Raw genomic sequence first — 17277 nt, forward strand, 5'->3', positions numbered from 1 at the left:
TACAGAGTGTGTTTTACCCACGACCATTACGTCTGATCTCAAAAGTTAAGCAGAGTCAGGTTTGGGTCTTGTCCAGGATTAGACGACAATATAGGAGGACCAAGAGATTTTCCCCAAGGCTGGACAGCCATGAGTGGCAGGGTGTGTGGGATAATATGGACAAGTATCTAGGCCAGTGGCCCCTCCAGTGCTTTGGAACTTCACCACTGAACAAGTGCAAAATCCAGAAAAATTAGTAAAACACATAAATGAGGTGTGTGGTCATTCTGGCCATACCAGAGAAGGACAAATCATGACAACGTGTTGGGGCTTGGCCTATGCTTACAGAGCCCTGTTCAACAGCATCCAGCACCTTCAAAAAAATGTCTCCGGATCTGGTGGCAAAGCAACAACAAGCCTTTGAACAAATTAAACGCGAGATAGTTCATGCAGTAGCCCTTGGACCTGTCCGGACCGGGCCAGATGTAAAAAATGTACTGTACACTGCAGCTGGGGAGAACGGTCCTACCTGGAGCCTCTGGCAGAAAGCTCCAGGGGAGACTCGAGGTCGACCCCTCGGCTTTTGGAGTCGGGGATACAAAGGATCTGAGGCCAGCTATACCCCAACTGAGAAAGAGATACTGGTAGCCTATGAAGGGGTTCGAGCTGCTTCGGAAGTGATTGGCACTGAAGCACAGCTCCTCCTGGCACCCCAGTTGCCTGTGCTGGGCTGGATGTTCAGAGGCAGGGTCTCCTCTACACATCATGCAGCCAATTGTACATGAAGTAAATGGGCTGCACTAATCACACAACAAGCTTGAATAGGAAATCCCAGTCATCCAGGCATTCACCATGGACTGGCCAGAGGGCAAAGATTTTGGAATGTCATCAGAGGAGGAGGTGATGCGCGCTGAAGAGGCCCCACCATATAATAAACTGTCAGAAAGTGAAAAGCAGTATGCCTTGTTTACTGATGGGTCCTGCTGTATTGTGGGAAAGCATCGGAGGTGGAAGGCAGCCCTCAACTGAGGAAGGCGGGGGGAGTGAGTGAGTGGCTGCGTGATTCTGGATTGCCAGCTGGGCTTAAACCACAACAAGCTATTAAAGCTTGGTCCTCTCTGGTGTAATTTTCTGTCTTCAAGGGATGCTCTCCTCCATCTCAGTAAATGGCCTTTTAAGGGAAAAAAAGGCAGGCAGGGATCTAAGATCTGTTCCTTCCCACATCTTTGCCCTGCCTGTGTCCTGTTTATTGAGGCAGACTGTAATCTTACCAAGGAGTCATCTTGAACAAGAAATGTAATCAAAAAGTGAAACAGAAAGGGAAAACAGAGGCTGCAATGTATCTCTGTGCATTTTAGAAGCTCTTGACAATAGACATGCTGAGATAAACAAGGTGAATAAAGTGTTCCTGAATCTTGAAAAGATCACTGGTTTGTTCTGTTTCTGTTGAGTATATCTTACAATTTGCATGATACACCATGCAATATTGCATTATGGTAGTTAACAGAGGCCTAAAATGATGTGATTGTCTTTTAAGTCAAGAGATAATCCAACAGAAAACAGCACAAATAACAAGGTGTGTCTTTAGCTGCAAGTTTTCTTCATAAGGGCTTCTGAGGTGTTATGGGTTGATGCTAGCCAGCAGCCAAGCATCCATGTAGCTGCTTTCTCAGTCCCTATTGCAACAAGGGAGGGAGGGAGAATAGAAAGAGCAAAAAATGACAAAACTCACAGGTCAAGATAAAGACAGCTTAGTAAGTGAAAAAAAGAGGGGGAAAAAAAAGCGATACAGAAGCAAACACCTCCCACAAGCAGGGCAATGCACAGTAAGTGCCCAACTTTGCTGGAAGCCACTCCCCACCTTCTTCCTTTTCCATTTTTTTGTTGCTAAGCACCTGTTTCATACATAAAGATAATCAGTTTAGGTATTTTTGTGTCTAAGTGCCCTGAAGGCCTATTAAAAACTAGATCACACCTAACCCAACAGAGTAAATCAAATTCTCCTGCAAAACACAGCCAGACTATGCTTCCTTAATTACTTGCTGGTCATGAGAGTGATCAAAACTTCATCTACACTCTTTTCAAGTCTCACCTATTGTGGAGCCTGAGTTTCTTATCCCAGCTTCAAAGGGCTGTTTATGCATTTTGGTATTTAATTATAATGTATTCAAGTAGACACAAGTCAAGAGAAACTTTGTAAGTATTTCTGCCTTTACTACAATAAGCTCAAAGGATGTAAAAAAACCCCATTCCAGAATAGGAAAAAACATGAACCATTCACCTTTTGTACTGATATTCTCTTTCAATTTACCGGCAGTGTGCCTGCAGAGTTGCTTCAAATTTCTTCTCTTCAGATGCACCTCAGATTCATGACCACATTAAAGTTTTCTTCCAATAATTAATTAAAATGGTAAGATTTTAGAATACGAACTACTAAGCATAAGTCTGAATAACCCTCATTAAGTCCATACACAGGCACTGCACTAGCATCACATTTGATCTTATTATGCCTGCTGGAGCAATCAAAATCTAAGATAAATGTTTCAACTGCCAAAGTATTTTGCTTCTGTATGAGCATCCTAAGGCTGCGGTTTCCTGTTGTATAGTTAAGCAAGACCTGTTGACTACTTTAAATAAAACAACTCCTCTAAACTCTGGGTTTAAACCACGACAAAGACCTATCCGTTAACTCCGTTGCTAGTTTTGCAGCACAGTGTCATGCTCCACAGGACTTTCAAGTGCTTTTTGATTGAGATTTTTTCTTGGAACTGAAATTTTACTGGAAAGCATGGTACTTTGCTAACGATGGTCACATTCAGGGCAAATGTAGAAAGCAACCAGATTACAGGAGAGCAGCTAAGACATGCACTAGTATGAGTAAAGATGCAGAACAAGAATCCCAGGCACTGTTTTGGTGGGTCTGTCTGTACAAGAGTGAGGCAGATAGTAGACAGAAGCACCAGGGCAGCACCAGAGAAAACGGTATTTTGTGCCTTGGAGTAAAAGCAAAGACCCAATTTGGGGAGAGTTTTGGTTGGAGAATAGTATTTTTTTAATAGAATCCAAGGAAAATTTTTCCTTAATTCCCCATGGTGTTCAGGGAAATGCATGCCCTTTGATATTTACAGTACTGAAACAAAATAATGCTTGACTCCATCACTAAAGACGCAGCTAAATACATCAGTCAAAAGAAAGTAAAAATACTATACTAACAGCAATCTTGTCTGTATATTATGTTCTTTCACAAATTTCTAGATGCTTGGTGTGGAGGGGAGATGTTAAATAACAAAGCAAGTTTGGGTTTTGACACAGATCATGGTCTCTGATGATGACTGAAAGTGTCTATGAACTCTAATTACAGTGTCAAACTCATCACCAATCCTATTCAACCCAAGTCCTTCCAGGGGTCCTTTTACCTAAATCTAGAATGTTCTTCAATCTCAGTTTAAGTAATGGTATCTATTCCTTCATGCTTACCAGCTTGATGTCACATGCCTCTTCCACTCTCCCATCAAAATGTTGTTCAAGTTTGATTACCTCCTACATTATTACTTTAATATTCCTCTCTTTGGTTTCCTTGGATTTTGATTTCTCTTTTTCAAGATGGCAAAAGTATTTTTAGATGGCAAAAGTCATTTGTCTTTCTGCTGCCCAAGCAAACATCTAGTTCATCCTCTTACATGCGTAAATTTACTTCAATGCAAGTTTTCTGGCCCAAATTCTTCCCAAATAAATTTAAGTAATTAGCAGATGTAGCTACATGACAAGAGCATGCCACATTATTTTTGCCAGAGCTTAAGAAAATAATTTTAACTGCTGTTCCTGCTGCTGAACAAAGAACTGAGGATTGTGGACCAGCAGCTGTATGGTAACTCTCAAACAGTAGCAGATATTTTCCCAATCCCTAGAATCCACAAGTGAGAGCAACAGCTTCAAGTTCTCAAAGAGTGGTGGCGAATGGAGATAAAATCCAGTTGGTGACCAGTCACAAGTGGCGTATTTGGGCCAGTTCTGTTAAATATCTTTACCAATGATCTGGACAAAGGGTTGAGCGCACCCTCAGTATATTTGCAGACAACACCAAACTGGGCGGGTGTATCAATCTGCTGAAGGGTCTGCAGAGGGATCTGGACAGGCCGGATCGATGGGCTGGGGCCAATGGTATGACGTTCAGCAAGGCTCAGTGCTGGGTCCTGCACTTTGGTCCCAATAACCCCATGCAGTGCTCAGGCTTGGAGAAGAGTGGCTGGAAATCTCTAGCAGAAAAGGACCTAGAGGTGTTGGTCAACAGTGGCTGAACATGAGCCAGCCTGTGGCCAAGAAGGCCAACAGCATCGTGGCTTGTACCAGAGTTAGTGTGGCCAGCAGGACTAGGGAAGGGATTATCCCCCTGTACCCAGCACCAGTGAGGCTGAACCTCAAACACTGAGTTCAGTTTCGGGCACCACACTACAAGAATCATAGAATTATACAATGGTCAGAGCTGGAAGAGACCCTAAGAATAATCAAGTTCTAAATCCCCTTCCACTAGACCAGGCTGCTCAAAGCCACATCCAACCTGTCTTTGAACACTTCCAGGGATGGGGCAGCCACAGCTTCTCTGGGAAACCTGTTCCAGTATCTCACCACCCTCATAGTGAATACTGTTTTCCTAGTGCCTAACCTAAATCTACTCTCTGTTTAAAGCCACTCCCCCTTGTCCTATCTCTACATGCCCTTGTAAAAAGCCCCTCTCCAGATTTCTTGTAGGCCCCCTTTAGGCACTGGAGCTGCTCTAAGGTCTCCCCAGAGCCTTCTCTCCTCCAGGCTGAACAAGCCCAACTCTCTTAGCCTTTCTTCATAGGAGAGGTGCTCCAACCCTCTGAAAATCTTCATGGCCTCCTCTGGACTTGGTCCAACAGGTCCATGTCCTTCTTATGTTGGGGGCCCAAAAGCAAGAAAGACATTGAGGTGCTGGAGCATGTCTAAAGAATGGCAAAAAGCTGGTGAAGGTCCTAGAGCACAAGTCCTGTGAGGAGCAACTGAGGGAAATGGGGTTGTTTAGTCTGGAGAAAAGGAGGCTCAGAGGAGACCTTATTGCTCTCTACAACTGCCTGAAGTGAGGTTGTAGCAGGCTGGGTGTTGGACTCTTCCCTCACCTAACAAGCAGTAGGACAAGAGGAAATAGCCTCAAGTTGCTCCAGGAGAGGTTTGGATTAGATATTAAGAAGAATTTCTTCACAGAAAGGGTTGTCAAGCATTAGAACAGGCTGCCCAGGGAAGCGGTTGAGTCACCATCCCTGGAGGTATCTAAAAGATGTGTAGATGTGACACTCAGGGGTATGGTTTATTGGTGCACTTGCTAGGTTCACTGCTAGGTTAATGGCTGACTCATCTTTTTATCCCAAGTCTTCCCATTCCCTAACTCTTCTTCCCTCTTCTGATGTTAGGAGAAACATGGTCTTGTCACCATCCCTGAGGCAGGAAAATTATGAGGTTTTGCACCCCTTCTTAGCCACAAACTAGCTCTGACAAAGTACACTGGTAATCCCTATTCAGACTAAATACTCTGGCCATGCAAGCAGACTTCAGCCCCTAGAACTGTTTACAAATCACAGTTAGATTTCCCTGAAACAGGATTTTATCTCATCCTATTAGCAAAACAGGATGATGCATATACCAGTACCTTAAAGTATGTTTGCCTACACCACTTTTTCAGACCTTCACCTGAGCATATTAATATAATCTCTCTATAAAGATTGTGTTATTGTTCTCCTGCATAGTAACTCTTCAGAACAGAAAGGAAATTGTAATTTCAAAGCAATTTTCACTTCTTTTCTTGTTTTGCTTCTAATTTACAAACAGGCTTTGCACATCACAAAGGTCTATTTAAGAATAAATGATAACTTACCTTATCTCTAGGCTGCTGATTCTATTCACTGGCCTTGTATATTTTAATGACAGTCTAAGTATAAGAAACAGATTTTTAATGTTACAGTAGTCAGCTTTAATTAAATCATTGTGACATTTCAAGCAGAGGGAATATTCTAAATCAACAGGCAATTACAAAAGTCATATAGCAAAAGTTCAGTACACAGAAGAATAATTCTAAAGGTTTTTTTTTTCACCTAGGAGCAGGTGCTTCAAAGTAAAGGAAAACAGAGATCATGTTTCGTTAATGTACTTCCAGCTGAATTACTACCCACTAACTGGCAATACTTCCCTTCAAGGGAACTTTACAATGAAATTATGGTCTCACTAATGCCAGTGGAGATTTCTGTGACTGTGAGATCGGGCACAGGGAAACATGTTTGGACCAGTATAAACCAACAAAGAATTAAGGACTGTAAGAGAGAAAAAATTGTGAAAATAAGGGACTGCATCTGAACAATTTTAGTGGTCTTGACTCCATATTTTTCTTCTAAGAATATCCAATTTAGTTTTGGTTTGGTTGGGTTGTTTTTTTTTTTTTAATTTGGACGCTTTGGAAGAAGAAAATTAAAATTAGTATCAACTTGACATGCATCATTTCTGATTAATTTTCAGAATCACATGTATTATGATACAAAATTTCTTGTGCTACTCACGTTGTATTGCTGTCTGAGCACTCAGAGGAAGAAGTATCCACAGTACGTGCTACAAATGTTGCATTTGTCAAATCTATAAAATCTGAGCTGCTGGTTTTGAGGCTGAAATTACTAGCGTAAAAAAGGATGCATATATCATTTCCAGTGGTCACATTCAGGGGAGAATATGATAAACTGTCTTCTTCCTCAGTGGCCATTAATTGTCGTCTTAATTCCCCCACTACTGCAGTTCTTCTAGAAATCTGAAATGACAGCACATTAACAATTCATCTCCTTTGTAAGAGATAATATCAAATGAGCACACACTTTCACCATTCTGCTCCATGACCACCCACCCTTCTTAAATTCTAAAGCAACCCCAATATTTATTATTGCCTGTCTACTTAACTGGCAATATGGAGTCTAACAAAATGGTCATAACCTAGGTTCCCATGGTCAGGTGTCCATAATGTGAAAACAAGCACTACTGGTATTAAGCAAATTAATGTAAACCCATGTTGTTAATGCCGAATTAAGACAGCAGTATGCATTAGTGCTAACAGGTTAAAGATTTTATTTTTTTTCTCAGAAGAATGTAATGAAAGAAATTAACTTTTTTCCTGCAATAAAATCACAAGAAAACTTCAACTTGCCAGCTCAATGACCATTTTCCCTTAGTAACAGTAAGAGGTTTTGTACTCTTTAACAGGCATGAAAGCAACAGCTTAACTACCAGTGTTATATTTAGGCTCTTCTGATGTCTTCTGAAAATAGATCAATGCTCATTTGGCTGGTGTGATGAACTCCTACGGGACTTCACCGCATATACACATTTTCTTTTAGGGGGTTTCCAGGAATTCCCTTTAATAGGTAATGCTTTTTTACAAATGTGCACAGGGCATCATTGGTAAAATAGCCCTATTGATATCAACTGTAAAAGCTATCTGACCTTTTCAGATGATAACTTAATCCTGTTCGTATCTTGTTCTTCACTTCTTACTGTTCATATCTGGGCTATTCCATTTATTTTTAAGACCCATTTCAGCTTTATAACTTTGTATTCTACAAGTGGCCTCTACCCTTGCATAACTTCGGGATACAATAAATGAGAGGCATCACAGGGGTTACCAGAACTATAATTATGTGGAGTAATAGCCTGCAACCCCTTTTAACAGGTTTAAATACAGGCAAGGACCATTTTCCAGTCTGAAACAAAGCATCTAATACCGCTTTATAACCTGCCTGTGGAGAGAAACCCCAGAAGATATTGTCACTGTAACTGGTGCTCTCAGGCCATCTGTTATATACAATGCATCTCATCCTATGAACAAAGCATAATGGACTGAGTTAAAAACCTTTGACTAAACACTCAGATGAAGATTGCAATCTCTCTCTCCCATACATGCATACTTTATGAATTTCTTTTTAATTCAGAGTAGTGCCTTTTCAAGTGCATCAGAACATGCATTATTTTAAATGAATACCATTTTCTTTAAGAGAAGAGTGTACAACAAAAGAAAATATTCAACTTTTGATATAAAACTTTTAATCTCCCCTTAGGCTCTCCTGAAATATAATCATTTTATTTCAAACTGAGAGGAAGAGCTGAAGTCTAAATTATATCCTGTCTAACAATTGACTTCACTATGTGGGCCCCATGTATCATCTAAAGAGGGCTTTAAAATCCACCTGCTAATAGCTGAAAACAATGCAGCATTGGAGACTGTGATTGGGCTAACTTGGGGATTAGGTTTAAGTATTTTAAAATAAAAAGAAAGCTATTAAAATATAATCATGAAGCTACAGCTTTATTTCTCTTACTCTGCTGCCAGTACTTTGTGATGGGGCTCTCACATAAAGATTCCCTTCAGTCTCTAAAAAAGCATATGAACCAAAAGAGTGTTTGCTTGTGAAGAAGAGGTGTCTAGTTTCCCATGATTAAACCTGTTTTAATAAATCTACCTATGCTGAAGAAGGAAGGCAATGCAGCTTAATGAAAGCATTTCTGAAAGTGGGCTTTATTTTGGTCATATTTGTAGTTGAAAATACAGGCAGTCATGGACTGTGCAGCCCTGTGAGTCTTCACTTGCTCAGCTATAGGCAGGCAGGACTACTACACTAAACAGGAGCCTGAAAGCATCAGCTCTCTGGAGGAATGTCCCCCAAACTCTTACCAGTGTGTGTATTCATCCCTCAGCCTGGAGATGTGTTTCTCTAAGATACCTGTGGGTGAGGTAATTCAGCACATTCACAATCAGAGATTCACGAAAATTTAGTCTTGAGGCTGGAAGGAGGATGTGTGACACACCCCAGTGTGGGACCCACTGGAGAACTGAAGACAGCAGTTGCTCCTTCCCATTGACCTGCAGTGGGAAGCTGAGAGCTCTCCAGTACATCCCTGACTCTATGTCTTAAGCACATTTTCTTACTCTTTTGTTGCTGCACAAGCATGAGCTTACTGAATTAAAATCATTCTCTCCATGCCATATATTTCATGCTAAACTATAAATGACAAGATGTTTCTTTGAGAAATGGATTATATTTACATTGAGTTATTGTAAATCATATTAGATTGCTTAGGAAAAATCCACAGTTGCAGTGTTGTCAATCATTAAACAATATTTTATTCTGTTGTTTAGTGCCCACTTTGCCTTTACCTAATCTGAACCATGGGATGTTGGAGTCACTGTCTTGCTCCTCCAGATTTATCAATGACATTTTTTGATCTCGGATATGCAATGAACAATCACAAGACCTGATTAAATAAGGCATAGAAAAGAAAGGGTGCCATTTACAGTGTCCTAGACCAGAACTGTAATTACCAACAGAACCTGCAGTAAAAGCAGCCTGGACAAAATTCTTCCCTTTGATCTGTGTTGCAAAACTCCTAAGTCAGGATCATCTCTGTTGGAAAGGAGAAAGCTGATCTGGCAACATTCTGATGCACCAAAATGCTGATCTTTTCCAAAGTAAACAGACCTTACATCCAAAATTATTCGTTTTGTTGTTGCTGCCAGGGTTTTGTTGGCTTTTCCAAAACAGAATGGCTAGAGACAAGAAAAAAGATTTGGGGCCATTTTATATATTTGCAATATCTCATGTTCAAATGGCTTATATTCAAACCAAATGGTGGCAAACACATATGAGAAAAATACAAAATATGGGGAAAATAAGATTTTCATTGGCTGAAATGATGAATGGTAATGAACCATAGAAACAGGTTACATTTCATACTAGTTTCAAAGTAGGATTTTTGGGAATCAGTTCAACATATGGTTATGCCTTCTTTTTCAGTCTTGGCATTTTTATTGCAATGTTTAGGTGTGCACATAAACGATAAGAAAACAGTCTTGGTGGTGTTTGTTGTTCCTTTTCAATTCTAATAGTATGGATCTATGACCGCATCCTCTCTGTGGAGTTATTGTAGCAGCTAAGGGAAGGGGAAGGTCTTTCTGTACTTTCAACAAGTGAGGTGAGGAGGAAGAAGGGTCCACTTCCTTTCTCTTTTTAGGTTGCACCTTAGCCTAGTCCCTGCCTCCATACTGTACTGTGCACTGCAGCACTGCATTCTCAGTATACATGCTATTTAGCTGGCAAAAGGTAATTTTTCTAAATTTAGTCACAACACAATTAAACCAGCCATTGGTATCACTAAACTGCATAAAAATCTCAGCTTCTATTAAAAAAAATAAACATAAAGATATTGCTTAATAGCAATAATAAATGCAGAAAAGAGCCTGAAAACATAGGGCATGCAGATGTAGACAAAAGCTTAAAATACTTCGTGAAAGGGAAGGTCAAAGAAGCCTTTTGGATCACTTACGATGGCCTGAATCATGAGGTGTAACTAACACCCTAGGAGAGGAAACCAGGTACTGCAACCGCACCACAGCACCCCAAAGACAACTGCTATCTGAACAAGATTTTGGGCTTGGTAGCTTGGGTCTTATGAATGTGTACAATTACCAGAAGGGAAATTGTGAAGAAGATGGAGCCAGGTTTTTTTCAGTGGGGCCAGGTGAGAGGGCCCGAGACAATGGGCACAAACTGAAATACAGGACATTCTGTCTGAACATCAGGAAACATTTTCTGTACTGTGAAGCAGACCGAGCTTCAGGTACAGGTTGCTTGGGCAAGCTTGGGCACAGGTTGCCCAAGAAGTTATGGAGTCTCCATTCTCAGAGATGTTCAAAATCCAGCTGGACAGGGTACTGGGCAACTTTTTAGAAGGCCCTGCTGGAACAGGGAAGTTGGACTAGATGATCTCCAGAGGTCAATTCCAACCACAATTATCTATTCTATTCTAAATTATCTATTCTGTTCTAAATAATTTTCAGGTCTAGACCTTGGAATTACCCGAGTAGGACGCAGGATGGGGAAGGTTTCCTCAAATTCTTGGATTTCAAAAAGAAGTTGTCTTGTTAGGGTGTGGTTTCCTGCCTACTATGTGAACTACTCATATTTTACCTACTGCTTTTTCCAAGTCCTATTGTTCAAATTAACATATCAGTACAAAATGTGAACCACGAGATCCTGTCTATCACCTATAAAGATATGAAATTAGGCATAGTACTGAAAAAAAACCAATGATTTGGAGCAACACAACATTTTGAACAAGTTCAAATGCAAGCTTTGATGCAGCAACTACACTTTTTGTGCTCTGTTGCAAAGGATCTTACCTACCACCAGCTAATTTTGACTTTCATTCCTTATAATTAAAACTGACAGACAAAATTTCTGCTCTGCTTCAGCTGAACCCAGAGGATGTTTGAACTACATTTTCCACTAGGAAAGTTTGTAGGGTGGAATGTTTGTGACCCAGCTGTATCAGAATTCCCCAAATATTTCCAGTGGAAATGCCTAGTTTATCAGGGATTATCAGAAGCTCATGTGAATACACCATTATTTCTTATTCACCTGTCTCATTCAAAGTGGTACGTTATCACAACTTCTGGGTAGCTTTTTAAATTTGAAATTTTGGTTATACTAAATCACCTGAAATTTTATAACTTGCATATAATACAATAAAAAATACATATCTAAAGACTGCACACATCCCAAGTAATTGCATTTGCAGGTGTTTTCAGAACCACAATTTAATTTCTGAAATTGTTCTTTCTTTTCATATAAAATCTCTTCAATGCAAGCTTCAATGTAAACCTACATTAAAGCTTTCAAGGGAAACAAAGCTGGCAAAAATGTGCATTGAGTAGATTCAGGGAAATTTATAAACCTCATTTAGAAAAATCCATTTCTGTACTTATGTAGAAGCTGCAGTAAGCTCTTAGATTGTGAGAGCCAAGCCCTTACATTTTTTACTCAGACATATTTTCTGTCAACACTAATAATTTTTTTCTTATGTAGAAACTTTAAAATGAACAGAATCCCCAATCTATGCAGAAAAAGCAAGCAGGTACATAATGTGCTTGTCTTCAGCGAAATACAAAACAGAAAATTTGATCTAGGTTATAACCAAAGAGAGAAAAATTCTTTAAAATAAAGATAAAATAATTCAAAATCCATGGATAAGTGAACTGTGACAATACTTGGCATAAGTATGGACTTGGATACCTGTATTGCTCACATATTTATGTGCATTCACACATATATATATATATATACAGAAAGAGTCGAGTGGAAATACACTCAGAAGTGGAGAATTTCTCACAGATCTCATTCATTTCCCTACTGACTGAATGTTCCACGTGTAGATATTAACAGATTTTTATACCAACTTTTTCAGCTAGCTTAAGGAAGAGCAGGATTTGGCCTATAAAAAGATCTTGGTTTTATAAAATAAAACAGAATATGTATAAGCTGGAGTAGCAGTGGAAGGAGCTGGTACACTTAATTCTCCACCTTAAATTTCACTGGTTTGAGCAATTCTGACATAAAGATAAAAGAAGCTACAGATTTTACATCATTTTTAGACTGCTAAGGGGAATACCCACTCCAACTGGTTGTTTTCCTTACTTTCTTATGTCCATATGTGGAATCCAAGTGCCATGGGAGATCTGAAAAAGGATGAGGAGCCTCTGCTGCAATAAGAGGACACGGATGTGTGGTAAGGGTTGGACTGAGGTTAGATCAAGGTCTGGCAAGTTATCTAACTGAAAATTGCAGACAGGGGCTAAAATGTGTTACTCACAGTGCCAGGAGAGTTGTCAGCACTGTTTGTTCCAGATGTTGGCTACTCACAGGGAAATAAAAAATCTGAAGATCCATAAAAGTCTCCTTCTCTCCACTTAATATTTTGATCCTTTTGCACTTTAGAAGACTGATCTGCAAAATGGAGCCTCTCCACCTTTTCTTTCCTAACTTGAAGAAAGAGGTGTGGACAGGGCGATCGTAGGACACACTGCACTTCAAATTTTTACTGATACTTCAAAAAATAGATTTTTAACTTGAAGAAGTTGCACATCATTCTTACATGTCCTCAGGTCTGTCTGTAATAAATTACAGTCTAAATACAAGTGTGTTTTTCAGATGGTCAGATTCCCCCTGTAAAAATATTGTGATCAAGGTGACACCACCATTCTTTGCTTTCGGCATCTCCATCTGTGTGTGACAACTCCTTTGGAGGAAACAGAGGAAACAAGAACTTGCACTGCAGGAACTTGTGAAGGGATCCTGGCTCTGTCTTTCTAGTTTTGCTGAATCAAAAGGCAAAGGCCAATAATTCTAGCAAACTAGATCTCTTTGACAGGGAAGTTAAAACAAGGGATTTTTGGTTTGTTTTGGTTTGTTGGTTTTGTTTTTCCACCATAGGAAATCAATAAAAAGGCTCTTAAGTTCTATTCTGCTTTCTTGCACTCAGTCTCGACTTAAATTTTCTGATAGTAGTGTACATATGCTAGAAGGTATATGTATAAATGACACCCACATCACAAAGCTTAGACAAAGCTAATCTTAGAAATAACATCCATGCTTTTTAAAAGGAGATCACCATGCCTTGATAAACCCTATTTCCTCTTCCAAGTTTGTATCAAAATAGACATACTCCCACCAAAGCCTAGTTGACCCTTCCAGTTAGCACATCTCAGTCAATGTCATCAGTCTTAGTTTTAAAATTTCTTTCATCTCCTACCAGGCTGTAGCCCATCAGCTAAAACAAAATGAGACCAAAGCATGCAACCTTTGCCAGCAGTTAGGTGTAACTGCCACCTCATAGGCTGGGAGTTCCTGATCCCTGTCATGATGCTTTGAAACTTTGGAAGACTGAACTTTATAAGGTGAGGGGTATTAGAAAACAAATACCAACTTCCTTCCAGCACTCCTGTGGGATTGCTTTAGCAGCTTGATGCCTATTGCTGTTCCTACCCCATAGCTAAGCTTCAGTGAAAGGCAATAGCAAGCCTAGCTGGGGATTTGATTCAACCCCAAGCAGTTGCTCCTGCTGGCAGTTCATATCCTGAGAAAAGCCATGAGCAGTAGCAAAGAATATTGTTAGGGAGGTCATGTACTGAAGAGGAGGAAGGAGTTCTCAACAGTGAGGAGGCAAAGTGGGATCCAATACCCACCTTGCAATAGTTCTGCTCAGCATAAGGCAAGAAACCCTCCTTATTCTGTTTGAGGATTTTGCAAGTGATTTTGCTGAAAGCCCATGGGGCAGAGATATCTAGCTGTTAGACTGCTTGGGGTTTAGCTTTCATACTGTACTGCACTAAAATGTAGAATGGTATTTTTTCTGATTCATTAAATATCCGTGAAGTCACTCAATCACTTGTGCTGAAACAGAAATCCCATCACAGAAGAACAGCTGCAGTGTTTCAATAAAATTGTAAACATTGAGGTTTTAGTAAAATAGAAAAGGACAGAACAAGAACAATATATGCCATGTCATATGAAATTTGGTGTCAAGAACCACTTTAAGCACAGCTTTTACAGCAACGCTTCCATTAACAAATTAAATAAGAGCTCCATGGCGTTCTGTCAGGAAAATTATGAGTATCTTGACATTTTTATTTGTTTTTTGCCTACCAGTGACACTAAGGACATATGTCACACAACAACCCAACAACAGAGATTCCCATGTGAGGTTGGAGTGAGCTGGAAAGGCCACAGTGTGATACGGTAGAACCCCAGTGCTATGATAATAGGTTGGCTCCCAGAAGAAACAAAGACTTTTCAACTTCACTTCTAGCAAATTTGCCTCCTCTCTTACAGCATCCCCAACAGTCCAGGGGTCCACTGGCGAGTCCCATTGCCTCTGGGTTTGCTGTAGTGTGACTGCTGCTAACACAGGTGACTGCACAGGGGTCTGACTGTACAGGGCTATTTCCTCAGATGTTAGCAGCAAATGTTCCTGTAATCAGTCAATGTTTTAATTAGACAGATTTCTAAAAAGAAATATATTAGGTGACTCAGATCTGATCCAATTTAAAGCTGTCAGCTACATGGGATGGGGTAATATAGTCCTCAGAAAGAAATAAGATCAGCATTTCAATAGACAAACACTGCAGTAACAGTCTGACAACATTTTATTAACACCCTGGACTAGTACTTAGCTTTGTCTGCTAAAGCTCTAATGTTAAAACTGTGAATAGAGGCTTGCATGCAATTTCAGGTTCACATTTTTATGTAAAAGCCTGTAGGATTTAGTAAAAGTAACTTTTAGATCATTTCAATAGAATTATCCATTGCTAAAGCAAGGATATATTTATTTCTCTGTTAAAGTCATAAATGTGCTTGAAAAAATATGCTTGTGAAGTAATAAATAAATAAATAAATAAATTTTGAAAAAAATATTGTCATCTTCTACCCTAATTTTAGAGACATGCATGCTGTGCTTATGAGTTTAATGGCTGCATATGCACAACGGCTGTGTATGAATAACGATGGCCCCTCCTTTCAGTTTCAAATGGCAGAAAATCATTAGCTGATGGCTTTGAACAGAGTCTAATACTTCAGGGATAACAGGCAGGGTAAGAGTTATAAAGCAGAGAAAAACATAACCACTATGTGTGAAATATCACAGATCTAGAACTGTCAAATGTCTTCCTACCAGAAAACACTGAATTTTTAAAATTGAAACATTCTGTGGCACTACATGAAGTGAATGAATTCTTATCAAAAGTGAAAAGAAAGATAGAAGATGATATGCCAGTTGAAACTAAACTGAAATAATCCAGGTTTCTTCTCACTAGTTTGTGTTACAAATGGGATGCACTAAAATTTAGGGGTTTTTTATTCTGCCACCAGATCACAAACACTTCCCAGGGTCAGAGATCTGCATTTTACCAATTACTGGCAAACTTTTATGCCATGTTTTGGCAAAATGTGCATTTGTTCCTCTAACAGCTACCTCTTTAGCACAGACAACAGAGGCTGCGATAGAAATGTAATGGTGCAGGATATAAATGCCTTTGCCAGCACACAGGGCATCCCTGTGGTTGCACCAGCTGGCTCTTTTACCAGATTTATTCATTTAATTTCCTACAAAGGGAGGAAACACAAGAAGTACTGCAGGTAGATGTTTAGGGCAAAGCTGCTCTGACACCATGTAGGAGCTACCTAGCTGCACAGCACCAAGCTGCTGGCTCTTCAGCCCTGGGAACATGCGGGGAGGAGAGACACTGAAATCCTCTGGGTGGATGGGATCGTTCCCCATTTCTAACCCTTAACTTTCCCAAACCGGGAATGCACACCTGCCTCTGAAAAAAATCATGCCCATGGGCTTTGGTGTCTGGAGAAGGTGCTGAAGATACAAGTCCCTGCGTTCACCAGTAACGATGAATGGAGAAGAGATTCAGAGTTCCCTGACATGACTTGCATATCCTTAATCACACGGATAGGATCTTGAGAATCTAACCTGTTTCACTGCACTGAAAGCAGGGAAAACTGCATCATGCTTAGGATGCTGCCTACCTGATTTCCAGCTGAGACAGCCACTTTTTGCTGTGGACTTCCTGGTTGCCAGCAGAACAATGATTTACATGCAGCAGATGTTTGTTTGATGTGGCAATTCTTTTCATTTTCAAAAGTGGTAATTCTACAACAACCTATAGGTGAGCATGATGAGGAAAGTCCACAAGCTTTCTTTAGCAGAGCTTTGTTTAGTCTGTTGGCTGCCTTTTCTGGCTCATAGCCTTTAGTTAAATAAGTTACATATTACCTTTCACATTCCTGTCCCAGAGAAATGCTGTGTCAATATCCCAACCCTCCACTGCCAAGACACAAGGCCAGCTAAATTGTGAGACCAAAGATCCACCTAGCTCACTGCCAGTGTTACTGATAGTAAGTGGCAGCTAAAAATAAGAAAAGGGTAAAAACAAATAATACTTGTCCCAGGATACCCTTTATGATTTCTGTAATATTTGGGTTAGAATCCTTCAGAGCTGAAGGCTGCATTCAAATGAACACAAATAATAGGACCTTATTTTAACTCTTCCTTCCTATGTTTCTTCATCAGTTCACCACATCGCTGAAATCTATGTACTTTCATCACCTTAAAATAGTTTATTTTGTGTCTGTAAAGGAATTTGGTGCTCCTGCATTCCTGCACCCTGACCTGTGAGTGGAGGTAATCATGATTACTGGCCAGAGACAGTATAATTATCTGTAATTATTTCCTGTTTAGTCCATCCATGTAATTGGTGCTTTTATTTAGTATCTGCCTCTTGAAATGTCACATTTTCTAACTAAAATATTTTATCTCCTAGCTCTACTGTATCTCCTTGGAAATGGGTAGTCAGAATCGCACATGCTAGCCCACTGGCAGACATACACTGATGAAGGGCATAGTGAACTAATT

The 17277-nt window shown here is 39.9% G+C and overlaps 1 protein-coding gene across 1 annotated transcript in view; it reads right to left on the bottom strand.

The window, feature by feature from the left end:
- LOC134159104 (V-type proton ATPase subunit S1-like) overlaps positions 1-17277 on the bottom strand; it is a 55710-nt gene that overhangs the window by 10530 nt on the left and 27903 nt on the right. The window contains exons 7-8 of the mRNA XM_062609707.1: positions 6546-6787; positions 5870-5923 (exon numbers count right to left, since the gene is read on the bottom strand). Coding sequence (XP_062465691.1) covers positions 5870-5923; positions 6546-6787 — 296 coding nt within the window. The remainder of the gene's footprint in view (positions 1-5869; positions 5924-6545; positions 6788-17277) is intronic.

The sequence above is a fragment of the Pezoporus occidentalis genome, unplaced genomic scaffold, assembly GCF_034315485.1.
Source record: "Pezoporus occidentalis ecotype Australia unplaced genomic scaffold, CSIRO_AGI_Poc_V1 ctg14, whole genome shotgun sequence".
In the NCBI taxonomy this organism is placed as follows: Eukaryota; Metazoa; Chordata; class Aves; order Psittaciformes; family Psittacidae; genus Pezoporus; species Pezoporus occidentalis.